The following is a 15,730-nucleotide window of genomic DNA, read 5'->3' on the forward strand; positions in this document are numbered from 1 at the left end:
AACGTAGGGAGCTGGGCTTCTAAGATAATGTAGGGAGCTGGGTCTACTAAGATAACGTAGGGAGCTGGGCTTCTAAGATAATGTAGGGAGCTGGGTCTACTAAGATAATGTAGGGAGCTGGGTCTCTGCTAAGATAACGTAGGGAGCTGGGTCTCTACTAAGATAACGTAGGGAGCTGGGTCTCTACTAACATAACGTAGGGAGCTGGGTCTCTACTAAGTTAATGTAGGGAGCTGGGTTTCTGCTAAGATAACGTAGGGAGCTGGGTCTCTACTAAGATAACATATGGAGCTGGGTTTCTGCTGAGATAATGTAGGGAGCTGGGTCTCTGCTAAGATAATGTAGGGAGCTGGGTCTCTGCTAACATAACGTAGGGAGCTGGGTCTCTGCTAAGATAATGTAGGGAGCTGGGTCTCTGCTAAGTTAATGTAAGGAGCTGGGTCTCTACTAAGATAACGTAGGGAGCTGGGTCTCTACTAAGGTAATGTAAGGAGCTGGGTCTCTGCTAAGATAATGTAGGGAGCTGGGTCTCTGCTAAGAGAACGTAGGGAGCTGGGTCTCTGCTAAGAGAATGTAGGGATCTGGGTTTCTACTAGGATAACTTAGGGAGCTGGGGCTCTGCTAAGATAATGTAGGGAGCTGGGTCTCTACTAAGATAATGTAGGGAGCTGAGTCTCTACTAAGAGAGTGTAGGGAGCTGGGTCTCTACTTAGATAATGTAGGGAGCTGGGTCTCTACTAAGATAATATAGGGAGCTGGGACTCTACTAAGATAACGTAGGGAGCTGGGTCTCTACTAAGATAACGTAGGGAGCTGGGTCTCTGCTAAGATAATGTAGGGAGCTGGGTATCTACTAACAATGTAGGGAGCTGGGTTTCTACTAAGATAATGTAGGGAGCTGGGTCTCTAAGATAACGTAGGGAGCTGGGCTTCTAAGATAATGTAGGGAGCTGGGTCTACTAAAATAACGTAGGGAGCTGGGCTTCTGCTAAGATAATGTAGGGAGCTGGGTCTCTACTAAGATAATGTAGGGAGCTGGGTTTCTACTAAGATAATGTAGGGAGCTGGGTCTCTGCTAAGATAATTTAGGGAGCTGGGTCTCTACTAAGATAACGTATGGAGCTGGGTCTCTACTAAGATAACGTAGGGAGCTGGGTCTCTACTAAGATAACGTATGGAGCTCGGTCTCTACTAAGATAACGTAGGGAGCTGGGCTTCTGCTAAGATAACGTAGGGAGCTGGGTCTCTGCTAAGATAATGTAGGGAGCTGGGTTTCTGCTAAGATAATGTAGGGAGCTGGGTTTCTACTAAGATAATGTAGGGAGCTGGGTCTCTGCTAAGATAATGTAGGGAGCTGGGTCTCTGCTAAGATAATTTAGGGAGCTGGGTCTCTGCTAAGATAATGTAGGGAGCTGGGTCTCTGCTAAGATAATGTAGGGAGCTGGGTCTCTGCTAAAACAACGTAGGGAGCTGGGTCTCTACTAAGGTAATGTAAGGAGCTGGGTCTCTGCTAAGAGAATTTAGGGAGCTGGGTCTCTTCTAAGAGAATTTAGGGAGCTGGGTCTCTTCTAAGGTAATGTAGGGAGCTGGGTCTCTACTAAGATAACGTAGGGAGCTGAGTCTCTACTAAGGTAATGTAAGGAGCTGGGTCTCTGCTAAGAGAATGCAGGGAGCTGGGTCTCTTCTAAGGTAATGTAAGGAGCTGGGTCTCTGCTAAGATAATGTAGGGAGCTGGGTCTCTACTAAGAGAATGTAGGGAGCTAGGTCTCTACTAAGATAATGTAGGGAGCTGGGTCTCTACCAAGATAACGTAGGGAGCTGGCTCTCTACTAATATCACATAGGGAATTGTTTTAACCAAGGATCATTTAGCTATTCGATTAGACATTCTTGTACCCTTGTAGGTTTACAAATTAATTTGAGGAAACACTGAATTTAGCCTTCTATTATTAACCATTGAATAACAGATTCATGGGAAAACATGAATAAATGAAAAGGAAGTATCTGTCTCTGAGAGATATACTACAACACTACTCTCTCTGCCTCCTCTCCTTCCTCTCTCTGCCTCCTCTCCTTCCTCTCTCTACTTCCTCTCCTTCCTCTCTCTGCCTCCTCTCCTTCCTCTCTCTACTTCCTCTCCTTCCTCTCTCTACCTCCTCTCCTTCCTCTCTGCCTCGTCTCCTTCCCCTCTCTCCCTCCTCTCCTTCCTCTCTCTGCCTCCTCTCCTTCCTCTCTCTGCCTCCTCTCCTTCCTCTCTGCCTCGTCTCCTTCCTCTCTCTCCCTCCTCTCCTTCCTCTCTCTGCCTCCTCTCCTTCCTCTCTCTGCCTCCTCTCCTTCCTCTCTGCCTCGTCTCCTTCCTCTCTCTCCCTCCTCTCCTTCCTCTCTCTGCCTCCTCTCCTTCCTCTCTCTGCCTCCTCTCCTTCCTCTGCCTCCTCTCCTTCCTCTCTCTGCCTCCTCTCCTTCCTCTCTCTGCCTCGTCTCCTTCCCCTCTCTCCCTCCTCTCCTTCCTCTCTCTCCCTCCTCTCCTTCCTCTCTCTTCCTCCTCTCCTTCCTCTGCCTCGTCTCCTTCCTCTCTCTCCCTCCTCTCCTTCCTCTCTCTCCCTCCTCTCCTTCCTCTGCCTCCTCTCCTTCCTCTCTCTGCCTCCTCTCCTTCCCCTCTCTCCCTCCTCTCCTTCCTCTCTCTCCCTCCTCTCCTTCCTCTCTCTGCCTCGTCTCCTTCCTCTCTCTGCCTCGTCTCCTTCCTCTCTCTGCCTCCTCTCCTTCCTCTCTCTTCCTCCTCTTCTTCCTCTCTCTGCCTCCTCTCCTTCCTCTCTGCCTCGTCTCCTTCCCCTCTCTGCCTCGTCTCCTTCCTCTCTCTCCCTCCTCTCCTTCCCCTCTCTGCCTCCTCTCCTTCCTCTCTCTGCCTTGTCTCCTTCCTCGCTCTGCCTCCTCTTCTTCCTCTCTCTGCCTCCTCTTCTTCCTTTCTCTGCCTCCTCTCCTTCCTCTCTCTGCCTTGTCTCCTTCCTCGCTCTGCCTCCTCTTCTTCCTCTCTCTGCCTCCTCTTCTTCCTTTCTCTGCCTCCTCTCCTTCCCCTCTCTGCCTCTCCCTCCTCTCTCTGCCTCTCCCTCCTCTCTCTGCCTCTTCTCCTTCCTCTCTCTGCCTTCAGTCTCTCTATCAGAGATATAAACTCAGCAAATAAAGAAACGTCCCTTTTTCAGGACCCTGTATCCTTCTTCCCTGTATCTTTCAAAGATCATTTGTGAAAATTCAAATAACTTCACAGATCTTCATGATAAAGGGTTTTAACACTGTTTCCCATGCTTGTTCAATGAACCATTAACAATTAATATACATGCACCTGTGGAACGGTCGTTAAGACACTAACAGCTTACAGACGGTAGGCAATTAAGGTCACAGTTATGAAAACTTAGGACACTAAAGAGGACTTTCTACTGACACCAAAAGAAAGATGCCCAGGGTCCCTACTCATCTGCGTGAACGTGCCATAGGCATGCTGCAAGGAGGCATGAGGACTGCAGATGTGGCCAGGGCAATAAATGGCAATGTCCATACTGTGAGACGCCTAAGACAGCCCTACAGGGAGACAGGATGGACAGCTGATCATCCTCGCAGTGGCAGACCACGTGTAACACCTGCACAGGATCGTAACGTCCGAACATCACATTTGCGTGACAGGTACAGGATGGCAACAACAACTGCCCGAGTTACACCAGGAACGCACAATCCCTCCATCAGTGCTCAGACTGTCCGCAATAGGCTGAGAGAGGCTGGACTGAGGGCTTGTAGGCCTGTTGTAAGGCAGGTCCTCACCAGACATCACCGGCAACAACGTCGCCTATGGGCACAAACCCACCGTCGCTGGACCAGACAGGACTGGCAAAAAGTGCTCTTCACTGACGAGTTGCGGTTTTGTCTCACCAGGGGTGATGGTCGGATTCGCGTTTATCGTCGAAGGAATGAGCGTTACACCGAGGCCTGTACTCTGGAGCGGGATCGATTTGGAGGTGGAGGGTCTGTCATGGTCTGGGGCGTTGTGTCACAGCATCATCGGACTGAACTTGTTGTCATTGCAGGCAATCTCAACGCTGTGCGTTACAGGGAAGACATCCTCCCTCATGTGGTACCCTTCCTGCAGGCTCATCCTGACATGACTCTCCAGCATGACAATGCCACCAGCCATACTGCTTGTTCTGTGTGTGATTTCCTGCAAGACAGGAATGTCAGTGTTCTGGCCAGCGAAGAGCGCGGATCTCAATCCCATTATGCTAATTCGATTTCCACAGGGGCACAGACATCAACTATAGAATCTGTAGTCTAGAGAACGTTAACATATTTCTCTAAGGTTGACCACCAAATGGTGCTAGTTCAACTCTACATTGTGTGTGTGTGGGGGGGCTTGTTTACCCAGCATGCAGCAGATGACTGGCTGTCTTTGAAGGGTCACCATAGCAACGGGCAACTCTCCCTCCAATGCCCACGCTTGCCTGTAAGCACCTTTTTTCTCTGCCTCACCCCTTCCCTCTCGCTCTTCTCTCTCTCCATCGCTTTCTTCCTTCCCCTATCCCTCTCTTCCCTCTCTGCTTCTCCTTCTTGCTCTCACTACCTCTCACTCTCTCTGCCTCACCCCTTCCCTCTCGCTCTTCTCTCTCTCCATCGCTTTCTTCCTTCCCCTATCCCTCTCTTCCCTCTCTGCTTCTCCTTCTTGCTCTCACTACCTCTCACTCTCTCTGGCTCTCCTACCCCCTCTCTCTCTTTCTCTCTTTACCTCTCCTTGCCCCTCTCTCTGCCTCTCCTCTCTCTCTCTGCCTCCATCCCCCTCTCTCTCTTTTTACCTCTACCTGCCCCTCTCACTACATCTCCTCCCCCCTCTCTCTTTCTCTCTCCTTGCCCCTCTCTCTCTGCCTCTCCTCTCTCTCTCTCTGCCTCATCCCCTCTCTCTGCCTCTCCCTTGTCTCTCTCTGCCTTTCCTCCCCCTCTTTTCTACCTCTCCTTTCCTCTCTCTCTATGCCTCCTCTCTTCTTTCCTCTCCTTCCATCTCTCTATACCTCTCCCTGCCCCTCTCTCTGTCTGCCTCTCTACCTTCTCTCACTGTCTCTGCCTCCTCTCTCCTTCCATCTCTCTATACCTCTCCCTGCCCCTCTCTCTGTCTGCCTCTCTACCTTCTCTCACTGTCTCTGCCTCCTCTCTCCTTCCTCTCTCTGCCTCTCTACACTATCTCTGCCTCCTTTCTCCTCTCTCTGCCTCTCTACCTTCTCCCACTATCTCTGCCTCCTCTCTCTCTCTTCCTCTCTACCTTCTCCCACTATCTCTGCCTCCTCTCTCCCTCTCTCCCTCTCTCTCTCTCTCTTCCTCTCTACCTTCTCCCACTATCTCTGTCTCTTCTCTCCTTCCTTTCTCTCTAATTCCTTCACATTTACCACTCTGCCATACATTTTCTTCCTTTCTTTCTCAATGTTCTAGTTTCCTCTCCTCCTTTCTCCTCCTCTTCTGTTATCTGAGAGGGATGTGTTAGTGTCAGAGATAGGGAGGGAGGAAAAGGGATAGATTGGTGTAGGTCTGGCCCACGCATCAGTGGGAGACTGAGCCTTTCTATCCACACACACACACACAGTCAGTGTGTCATGCTTGCACTGTGTGGGCTGAACTGAGCATTCTTGTCATACAGTAACGGTACATAGACTGCCTCCTCTTTCCTCTCTCTCTCTCTTTCCTCTCGTTCCCCTCTCTCTCTCATCCATTTCTCGCTCCCCTCTCTCTCATCCATTTCTCGTTCCCCTCGCTTTCCTCGTTTTCTCTTCATCTCTCTTTCCTCTCCTTCCTCTCTCTCCATCTCTTTCTTTCTCCCCATCTCTCTGGCTTTCTCACACTCTCCATCTCTCTTTCTCTCCATCTCTCTCTCTCTTTCTCTCACACACTAAGTGTGCAGGCAGAGAAGCCTGGTGATGGAGGATCTGTGTCTCTGATGCTGTGGGTGAGTCTCTTCTCTTTCCTGCATGCTTTCTGTTGAGGGTTGCAAGGTGTGTGTGTGTGTGTGTGTGTGTGTGTGTGTCTGTGTGTGTGTGTGTGTGTGAGTGAGAAGCAGCTAATCACACAGCTTGCCTCTCACCTGCTGTACCTGTCTCTACCTGATTACAGTCGTGACTGAAGCTTCTTCACCCACACATCACTTTCCCTCCTCCCCTCTCTCTCCCTTTTCCCCTTGTCCCTCTCTGTCCTGCCCTCTCATTTTCTCCCTCTCCATTCCCAAACCAGTAAATACTTTTGGTACCTTCAAGATATTAAACATATCATGAATAATCCACATGACTCATTCATTATGATGATGAGACTGGTTGAGTGTTTCAGTATGATGATGAAGACTGGTTGAGTGTTTCAGTATGATGATGAGACTGGTTGAGTGTTTCAGTATGATGATGAGACTGGTTGAGTGTTTCAGTATGATGACGAGACTGGTTGAGTGTTTCAGTATGATGATGAAGACTGGTTGAGTGTTTCAGTATGATGATGAAGACTGGTTTAGTGTTTCAGTATGATGACGAGACTGGTTGAGTGTTTCTGTATGATGATGAAGACTGCTTGAGTGTTTCAGTATGATGACGAGACTGGTTGTTTTTCATTATGATGACGAGACTGGTTGAGTGTTTCAGTATGATGATGAAGACTGGTTGAGTGTTTCAGTATGATTATGAGACTGGTTGAGTGTTTCAGTATGATGATGAGACTGGTTGAGTGTTTCAGTATGATGATGAAGACTGGTTGAGTGTTTCAGTATGATGACGAGACTGGTTGAGTGTTTCAGTATGATGACGAGACTGGTTGAGTGTTTCAGTATGATGATGAAGACTGGTTGAGTGTTTCAGTATGATGATGAAGACTGGTTGAGTGTTTCAGTATGATGATGAGACTGGTTGAGTGTTTCAGTATGATGACGAGACTGGTTGAGTGTTTCAGTATGATGATGAAGACTGGTTGAGTGTTTCAGTATGATGATGAGACTGGTTGAGTGTTTCAGTATGATGACGAGACTGGTTGAGTGTTTCAGTATGATGACGAGACTGGTTGAGTGTTTCAGTATGATGATGAAGACTGGTTGAGTGTTTCAGTATGATGATGAGACTGGTTGAGTGTTTCAGTATGATGACGAGACTGGTTGAGTGTTTCAGAATGATGATGAAGACTGGTTGAGTGTTTCAGTATGATGATGAAGACTGGTTTAGTGTTTCAGTATGATGACGAGACTGGTTGAGTGTTTCTGTATGATGATGAAGACTGGTTGAGTGTTTCAGTATGATGATAAAAGACAGTGTGAAATACTAGTGTCTAAATGTTTTAATATGTATTTCTGATGTATGTTTGAGGGTTATATAATGAATATCTTTCTCTCTCAATTAAATTAAATTGAAGCACTTTATTGGCATGGGAAACATTGCCAAAGTAAGTTACATAGATAATAAACAAAAGGGAAATAAATGAACAGTAAACATTACACTCACAAAAGCACAAAAGTTTTAAAATAATATAGATATTTCAAATGTTTTTACTGGCTATGTACAATGTTGTAGGAATGTGCAAATAGTTGAAGCACAAAAGGGAAGATAAATAAACAGAATACAGGTTGTATTTACAGTGGTGTTTGTTCTTCACTGGTTGCCATTGTGGTAACAGGTCACACATTTCGCTGCACACTGGTGTTTCACGTATGGAAGTTGATCAATGTTGGATTTGTTTTCTAATTCTTTGTGGATCTGTGTAATCTGAGGGAAATATGTGTCTCTAATCTGGTCATACATTTGGCAGGAGGTTAGGAAGTGCAGCTCAGTTTCCACCTCATTTTGTGGGCAGTGAGCACATAGCCTGTCTTCTCTTGAGAGCCAAGTCTGCCTACGGCGGCCTTTCTCAATAGCAAGGCTATGCTCACTGAGTCTGTACATAGTCAAAGCTTTCCATCATTTGGGGTCAGTCACAGTGGTCAGGTATTCTGTTTAGGGCCAAACAACATTCCAATTTGCTCAGTCTTTTTTGTTTATTTTCCAATGTGTCAAGTAATTATATTTTTGTTTTCTCAAGATTTGGTTGGGTCTAATTGTGTTGCAGTCCTGGGGCTTTGAGGGGTCTGTTTGTGAACAGAGCTGGCTGAAGGGACTCTTCTCCAGGTTCATTTCTCTGTAGGTGAGGGCTTTGTTATGGAAGGTTTGGGAACAGAGCCCCAGGACCAGCTTGCTTAGGGGACTCTTCTCCAGGTTCATCTCTCTGTAGGTGATGGCTTTGTTATGGAAGGTTTGGGAATCACTTCCTTTGAAGTGGTTGTAGAATTTAACATCTAGAATATAATTGCTCTTTTGAGGATTTTGATAACAATTGGGTAAAGCCCCAATTCTGCTCTGCTTTATTGGGTGTTCTACATTGTACGTGGAAGACGTTTTTGCAGAGTTCTACATACAGAGTCTCAATTTGGTGTTTGTCCCATTTTGTGAATTCTTGCTTGGTGAGCGGACCCCAGACCCTAACCCATTTAGTGAATTCTTGCTTGGTGAGCGGACCCCAGACCCTAACCCATTTAGTGAATTCTTGCTTGGTGAGCGGACCCCAGACCTCACAACCATAGAGGGCAATGGGTTTTATAGCTGATTCAAAAATGTGCCAATTTTTCTTTGTTTGCATAAAAGCTTTGTGGAAGTTACCTGTGGTGCTGATGTTTAGGCCGAGGTATGTATAGTATTTGGCAGAATCTGTGCAGAAGATCTTGGTGTTGCTGTAGGCCCTCCTTGGTTGGGGACAGAAGCATCTGTTCATCAGCAAACAGTAGACATTTGACTTCAGATTCTAGTAGGGTGAGGCCGGGTGCTGCAGACTGTTCTAGTAGGGTGAGGCCGGGTGCTGCAGACTGGTCTAGTAGGGTGAGGCCTGGTGCTGCAGACTGGTCTAGTAGGGTGAGGCCTGGTGCTGCAGACTGTTCTAGTAGGGTGAGGTGCTGCAGACTGTTCTAGTAGGGTGAGGCCGGGTGCTGCAGACTGGTCTAGTAGGGTGAGGCCGGGTGCTGCAGACTGTTCTAGTAGGGTGAGGTGCTGCAGACTGTTCTAGTAGGGTGAGGCCGGGTGCTGCAGACTGTTCTAGTAGGGTGAGGTGCTGCAGACTGGTCTAGTAGGGTGGGGCCGGGTGCTGCAGACTGTTCTAGTAGGGTGAGGCCAGGTGCTGCAGACTGGTCTAGCAGGGTGAGGCCGGGTGCTGCAGACTGGTCTAGTAGGGTGAGGCCGGGTGCTGCAGACTGGTCTAGTAGGGTGAGGCCGGGTGCTGCAGACTGGTCTAGTAGGGTGAGGTGCTGCAGACTGTTCTAGTAGGGTGAGGCCGGGTGCTGCAGACTGTTCTAGTAGGGTGAGGTGCTGCAGACTGGTCTAGTAGGGTGAGGCCGGGTGCTGCAGACTGGTCTAGTAGGGTGAGGCCGGGTGCTGCAGACTGGTCTAGTAGGGTGAGGCCGGGTGCTGCAGACTGGTCTAGTAGGGTGAGGTGCTGCAGACTGGTCTAGTAGGGTGAGGCCGGGTGCTGCAGACTGGTCTAGTAGGGTGAGGCCGGGTGCTGCAGACTGTTCTAGTAGGGTGAGGCCGGGTGCTGCAGACTGGTCTAGTAGGGTGAGGCCGGGTGCTGCAGACTGGTCTAGTAGGGTGAGGTGCTGCAGACTGGTCTAGTAGGGTGAGGCCGGGTGCTGCAGACTGTTCTAGTAGGGTGAGGCCGGGTGCTGCAGACTGGTCTAGTAGGGTGAGGCCGGGTGCTGCAGACTGTTCTAGTAGGGTGAGGCCGGGTGCTGCAGACTGTTCTAGTAGGGTGAGGCCGGGTGCTGCAGACTGTTCTAGTAGGGTGAGGCCGGGTGCTGCAGACTGTTCTAGTAGGGTGAGGCCGGGTGCTGCAGACTGGTCTAGTAGGGTGAGGCCGGGTGCTGCAGACTGGTCTAGTAGGGTGAGGCCGGGTGCTGCAGACTGTTCTAGTAGGGTGAGGCCGGGTGCTGCAGACTGTTCTAGTAGGGTGAGGTGCTGCAGACTGGTCTAGTAGGGTGAGGCCGGGTGCTGCAGACTGTTCTAGTAGGGTGAGGCCGGGTGCTGCAGACTGTTCTAGTAGGGTGAGGCCGGGTGCTGCAGACTGTTCTAGTAGGGTGAGGTGCTGCAGACTGTTCTAGTAGGGTGAGGCCGGGTGCTGCAGACTGTTCTAGTAGGGTGAGGCCGGGTGCTGCAGACTGTTCTAGTAGGGTGAGGCCGGGTGCTGCAGACTGTTCTAGTAGGGTGAGGCCGGGTGCTGCAGACTGTTCTAGTAGGGTGAGGCCGGGTGCTGCAGACTGTTCTAGTAGGGTGAGGCCGGGTGCTGCAGACTGGTCTAGTAGGGTGAGGCCGGGTGCTGCAGACTGTTCTAGTAGGGTGAGGCCGGGTGCTGCAGACTGTTCTAGTAGGGTGAGGTGCTGCAGACTGTTCTAGTAGGGTGAGGTGCTGCAGACTGGTCTAGTAGGGTGAGGCCGGGTGCTGCAGACTGGTCTAGTAGGGTGAGGCCAGGTGCTGCAGACTGTTCTAGTAGGGTGAGGCCGGGTGCTGCAGACTGGTCTAGTAGGGTGAGGCCGGGTGCTGCAGGCTGTTCTAGTAGGGTGAGGCCTGGTGCTGCAGACTGGTCTAGTAGGGTGAGGCCTGGTGCTGCAGACTGTTCTAGTAGGGTGAGGCCTGGTGCTGCAGACTGTTCTAGTAGGGTGAGGCCGGGTGCTGCAGACTGGTCTAGTAGGGTGAGGCCGGGTGCTGCAGACTGGTCTAGTAGGGTGAGGTGCTGCAGACTGTTCTAGTAGGGTGAGGTGCTGCAGACTGGTCTAGTAGGGTGAGGCCGGGTGCTGCAGACTGGTCTAGTAGGGTGAGGCCGGGTGCTGCAGACTGGTCTAGTAGGGTGAGGCCGGGTGCTGCAGACTGTTCTAGTAGGGTGAGGCCGGGTGCTGCAGACTGTTCTAGTAGGGTGAGGCCGGGTGCTGCAGACTGGTCTAGTAGGGTGAGGCCGGGTGCTGCAGACTGGTCTAGTAGGGTGAGGCCGGGTGCTGCAGACTGTTCTAGTAGGGTGAGGCCGGGTGCTGCAGACTGGTCTAGTAGGGTGAGGCCGGGTGCTGCAGACTGTTCTAGTAGGGTGAGGCCGGGTGCTGCAGACTGTACTAGTAGGGTGAGGCCGGGTGCTACAGACTGTTCTAGTAGGGTGAGGCCGGGTGCTGCAGACTGTTCTAGTAGGGTGAGGCCTGGTGCTGCAGACTGTTCTAGTAGGGTGAGGCCGGGTGCTGCAGACTGTTCTAGTAGGGTGAGGCCGGGTGCTGCAGACTGTTCTAGTAGGGTGAGGCCGGGTGCTGCAGACTGGTCTAGTAGGGTGAGGCCGGGTGCTGCAGACTGTTCTAGTAGGGTGAGGCCGGGTGCTGCAGACTGGTCTAGTAGGGTGAGGCCGGGTGATGCAGACTGGTCTAGTAGGGTGAGGCCGGGTGCTGCAGACTGTTCTAGTAGGGTGAGGCCGGGTGCTGCAGACTGTTCTAGCAGGGTGAGGCCGGGTGCTGCAGACTGTTCTAGTAGGGTGAGGTGCTGCAGACTGGTCTAGTAGGGTGAGGCCGGGTGCTGCAGACTGTTCTAGTAGGGTGAGGCCGGGTGCTGCAGACTGGTATAGTAGGGTGAGGCCAGGTGCTGCAGACTGGTATAGTAGGGTGAGGCCTGGTGCTGCAGACTGTTCTAGTAGGGTGAGGCCGGGTGCTGCAGACTGTTCTAGTAGGGTGAGGTGCTGCAGACTGGTCTAGTAGGGTGAGGCCAGGTGCTGCAGACTGTTCTAGTAGGGTGAGGCCGGGTGCTGCAGACTGGTATAGTAGGGTGAGGCCAGGTGCTGCAGACTGGTATAGTAGGGTGAGGCCGGGTGCTGCAGACTGTTCTAGTAGGGTGAGGCCGGGTGCTGCAGACTGTTCTAGTAGGGTGAGGTGCTGCAGACTGTTCTAGTAGGGTGAGGCCGGGTGCTGCAGACTGTTCTAGTAGGGTGAGGCCGGGTGCTGCAGACTGGTCTAGTAGGGTGAGGTGCTGCAGACTGGTCTAGTAGGGTGAGGCCGGGTGCTGCAGACTGTTCTAGTAGGGTGAGGCCGGGTGCTGCAGACTGTTCTAGTAGGGTGAGGCCGGGTGCTGCAGACTGGTCTAGTAGGGTGAGGCCGGGTGCTGCAGACTGGTCTAGTAGGGTGAGGCCGGGTGCTGCAGACTGTTCTAGTAGGGTGAGGCCGGGTGCTGCAGACTGTTCTAGTAGGGTGAGGCCGGGTGCTGCAGACTGTTCTAGTAGGGTGAGGCCGGGTGCTGCAGACTGTTCTAGTAGGGTGAGGTGCTGCAGACTGTTCTAGTAGGGTGAGGCCGGGTGCTGCAGACTGGTCTAGTAGGGTGAGGCCGGGTGCTGCAGACTGTTCTAGTAGGGTGAGGCCGGGTGCTGCAGACTGTTCTAGTAGGGTGAGGTGCTGCAGACTGGTCTAGTAGGGTGAGGCCAGGTGCTGCAGACTGTTCTAGTAGGGTGAGGCCGGGTGCTGCAGACTGTTCTAGTAGGGTGAGGCCGGGTGCTGCAGACTGTTCTAGTAGGGTGAGGCCGGGTGCTGCAGACTGTTCTAGTAGGGTGAGGCCGGGTGCTGCAGACTGTTCTAGTAGGGTGAGGCCGGGTGCTGCAGACTGTTCTAGTAGGGTGAGGCCGGGTGCTGCAGACTGGTCTAGTAGGGTGAGGCCGGGTGCTGCAGACTGTTCTAGTAGGGTGAGGCCGGGTGCTGCAGACTGTTCTAGAGCCCTCGCCAATTCGTTGATATATATGTTGAAGAGGATGGGACTCAAGCTGCATACATGGATTTTATAATGTCGTATGTTTTCCCACAACACCGCTTTCCATCAATTTATATACCAGATCCTCATGCCAAATTGAGTCTGAAGCTTTTTTTGAAATCAGCAAAGCATGAGAAGACTTTGCTTTTGTTTTGTTTGTTTGTCATTTAGGGTGTGCAGAGTGAATACATGATCTGTTGTACGGTAATTTGGTAAAAAGCCAAATTGAAATATGATCAGGACATTGTTTTCACTGAGGAAATGTAGGAGTCTGCTGTTAATGATAATGCAGAGGATTTTCCCAAGGTTGCTGTTGACGTATGTCCCACAGTAATTATTGGGGTCATATTCCTCTTCACTTTTGTGGATTGTGGTGTTCAATCCTTGGTTCCATGTATTGGGGAAGATGCTAGAGCTGAGGATAATTTTAAAGATTTGAAGAATAGCCAATTGGAACTTGTGGTCTGTGTATGTTGTCATGTCATTGAGGATCCCATCAACACCACAGGCCTTTTTGGGTTGGAGGGTTGGCATTTTGTCCTCTAGTTCATTCATTGTAATTGGAGAATGCAGTAGATTCTGGTAGTCTTTAATAGTTGACTCCAATAGGTTTTATTGATCATGTGTATGTTTTTGCTGGTTGTCCTTTGTTATAAACTTCTTATGGATCAAATCCCATTAGCGGGATCGATTTGACAACATCCGGTGAAATTGCAGAGCGCGAAATTATTATTTAAAAAAAATATTTAACCTTCATACATTCACAAGTGCAATACACCAAATTAAAGCTTAACTTGTTGATAATCCAGCCACCGTGTCAGATTTCAAAAAGGCTTTACGGCGAAAGCAAACCATGCGATTATCTGAGGACAGCACCCCATCAAACACATGACAATCATATTTCATGCAAAACTCACACAAAACTCAGAAATAGCGATATCATTCATGCCTTACCTTTGAAGAGCTTCTTCTGTTTAAACTCCAATATGTCCCATAAACATCATAAATGGTCCTTTTGTTCGATTAATTCCATCGTTATATCCCCAAATGTCCATTTATTTGGCGCGTTTGATTCAGAAAAACACCGGTTCTAACTAGCCCAGCATGACTACAAAAAAACGAATAAGTTACCTGTAAACTTTGTCCAAACATTTCAAACAACTTTCCTAATCCAACGTTATGTATTTTAAAATGTAAATAATTGGTACAATTTAAGACGGGATGAACTGTGTTCAATAGCGGATAAAATTGAAGTGGAGCGAGCTTCAGGTCACGCGCCCCAAACAAAACAGTCCACTTGGCTTGACACTCAGAAAGGAAATGGCTACTTTTTCATTTTTCAAAAGAAAACCACCAACTAATTTCTAAAGACAGTTGACATCTAGTGGAAGCTACAGGAACTGCAAGCATATTTCTATTAAAACGGGCTTGCCATAGAAAACTAATGGAAAACAGATTGACCTCAAACATTTCTTTCCCTGGATGGATTGTGCTCTGGGTTTCGCCTGCCAAATCAGTTCTGTTATACTCACAGACATTATTTTAACAGTTTTAGAAACTTCCGAGTGTTTTCTATCCAAATGTACCAATACTATGCATATTATAGCTTCTGGGCCTGAGTAGCAGGCCGTTTACTTTGGGCATGCTTTTCATCCAGACGTGAAAATACCGCCCCCTATCCCAGAGAGGATTTATAGAGCCAATCAGATTGGAGAAGTGGTTTAACCATGGATAGATACTGTAGTTATAGAGCCAATCAGATTGGAGAAGCGGTTTATCCATAGATAGATACTGTGCTCTCTCTCTCTCTCTCTCTCTCTCTCTCTCTCTCTCTCTCTCTCTCTCTCTCTCTCTCTCTCTCTCTCTCTCTCTGTGTATCTCTGTCTCTCTCTCTCTCTCTCTCTCTCTCTCTCTCTCTCTCTCTCTCTCTCTCTCTCTCTCTCTCTCTCTCTCTCTCTCTCTCTCTCTCTCTCTCTCTCTCTCTCTCTCTCTCTCTCTCTCTCTCTCTCTCTCTCTCTCTCTGTCTCTCTCTCTCTGTTCAGTTTGAGGGAAGTTTATAGCTGAACCTGTTCTTTGGTTGTCATGGTAACGGGCCGGGAGGTGGAATATGGCAAAATGGAGCGTAGGAGCTCTCTATCATCTCTCTGTGTATCTGTTTCTCTCTCTTTGTTTCTCTCCCTTTCTCAGTGTTGGGATGACTTGGCATTTCTGAGGGTAGTGAAGGTTCCTCTAGTCCTGTATGGTAGGGAAGGTTCCTCTAGTCCTGTATGGTAGGTAAGGTTCCTCTAATCCTGTATGGTAGGGAGGGTTCCTCTAGTCCTGTATGGTAGGGAAGGTTCCTCTAGTCCTGTATGGTAGGGAAGGTTCCTCTAGTCCTGTATGGTAGGTAAGGTTCCTCTAATCCTGTATGGTAGGGAGGGTTCCTCTAGTCCTGTATGGTAGGGAAGGTTCCTCTAGTCCTGTATGGTAGGGAAGGTTCCTCTAGTCCTGTATGGTAGGTAAGGTTCCTCTAATCCTGTATGGTAGGGAGGGTTCCTCTAGTCCTGTATGGTAGGGAAGGTTCCTCTAGTCCTGTATGTTGTTAGGGAAGGTTCCTCTAGTCCTGTATGGTAGGGAAGGTTCCTCTAGTCCTGTATGTATGGTAGGGAAGGTTCCTCTATTCCTGTATGGTAGGGAAGGTTCCTCTAGTCCTGTATGTATGGTAGGGAAGGTTCCTCTAGTCCTGTATGGCAGGGAAGGTTCCTCTAGTCCTGTATGGTAGGGAAGGTTCCTCTAGTTCTGTATGCTATGGAATGTTCCTCTAGTCCTGTATGTTGGGGAATGTTCCTCTAGTCCTGTATGGTAGGGAATGTTCCTCTAGTCCTGTATGGTAGGGAAGGTTAATCTAGTCCTGTATGTATGGTA

At 49.6% G+C, this 15,730-nt stretch overlaps 1 protein-coding gene across 3 annotated transcripts in view; it reads left to right on the forward strand.

Moving 5' to 3' along the window:
- Positions 1-5,563: 5,563 nt before the first annotated feature.
- Positions 5,564-15,730, forward strand: part of LOC129845782 (SH3 and multiple ankyrin repeat domains protein 3-like) — a 149,588-nt gene continuing 139,421 nt past the window's right edge. For 2 of the 3 annotated variants that reach the window (XM_055913694.1, XM_055913696.1), the window contains exon 1: positions 5,567-5,970. In XM_055913694.1, coding sequence (XP_055769669.1) covers positions 5,962-5,970 — 9 coding nt within the window. In that variant the 5' untranslated portion in view covers positions 5,567-5,961. Of the gene's footprint in view, positions 5,971-15,730 lie in introns of all 3 variants that reach the window. The other variant, XM_055913695.1, reaches the window with a different exon arrangement.

This window comes from Salvelinus fontinalis, unplaced genomic scaffold (genome assembly GCF_029448725.1).
Source record: "Salvelinus fontinalis isolate EN_2023a unplaced genomic scaffold, ASM2944872v1 scaffold_0366, whole genome shotgun sequence".
Taxonomy (NCBI): domain Eukaryota; kingdom Metazoa; phylum Chordata; class Actinopteri; order Salmoniformes; family Salmonidae; genus Salvelinus; species Salvelinus fontinalis.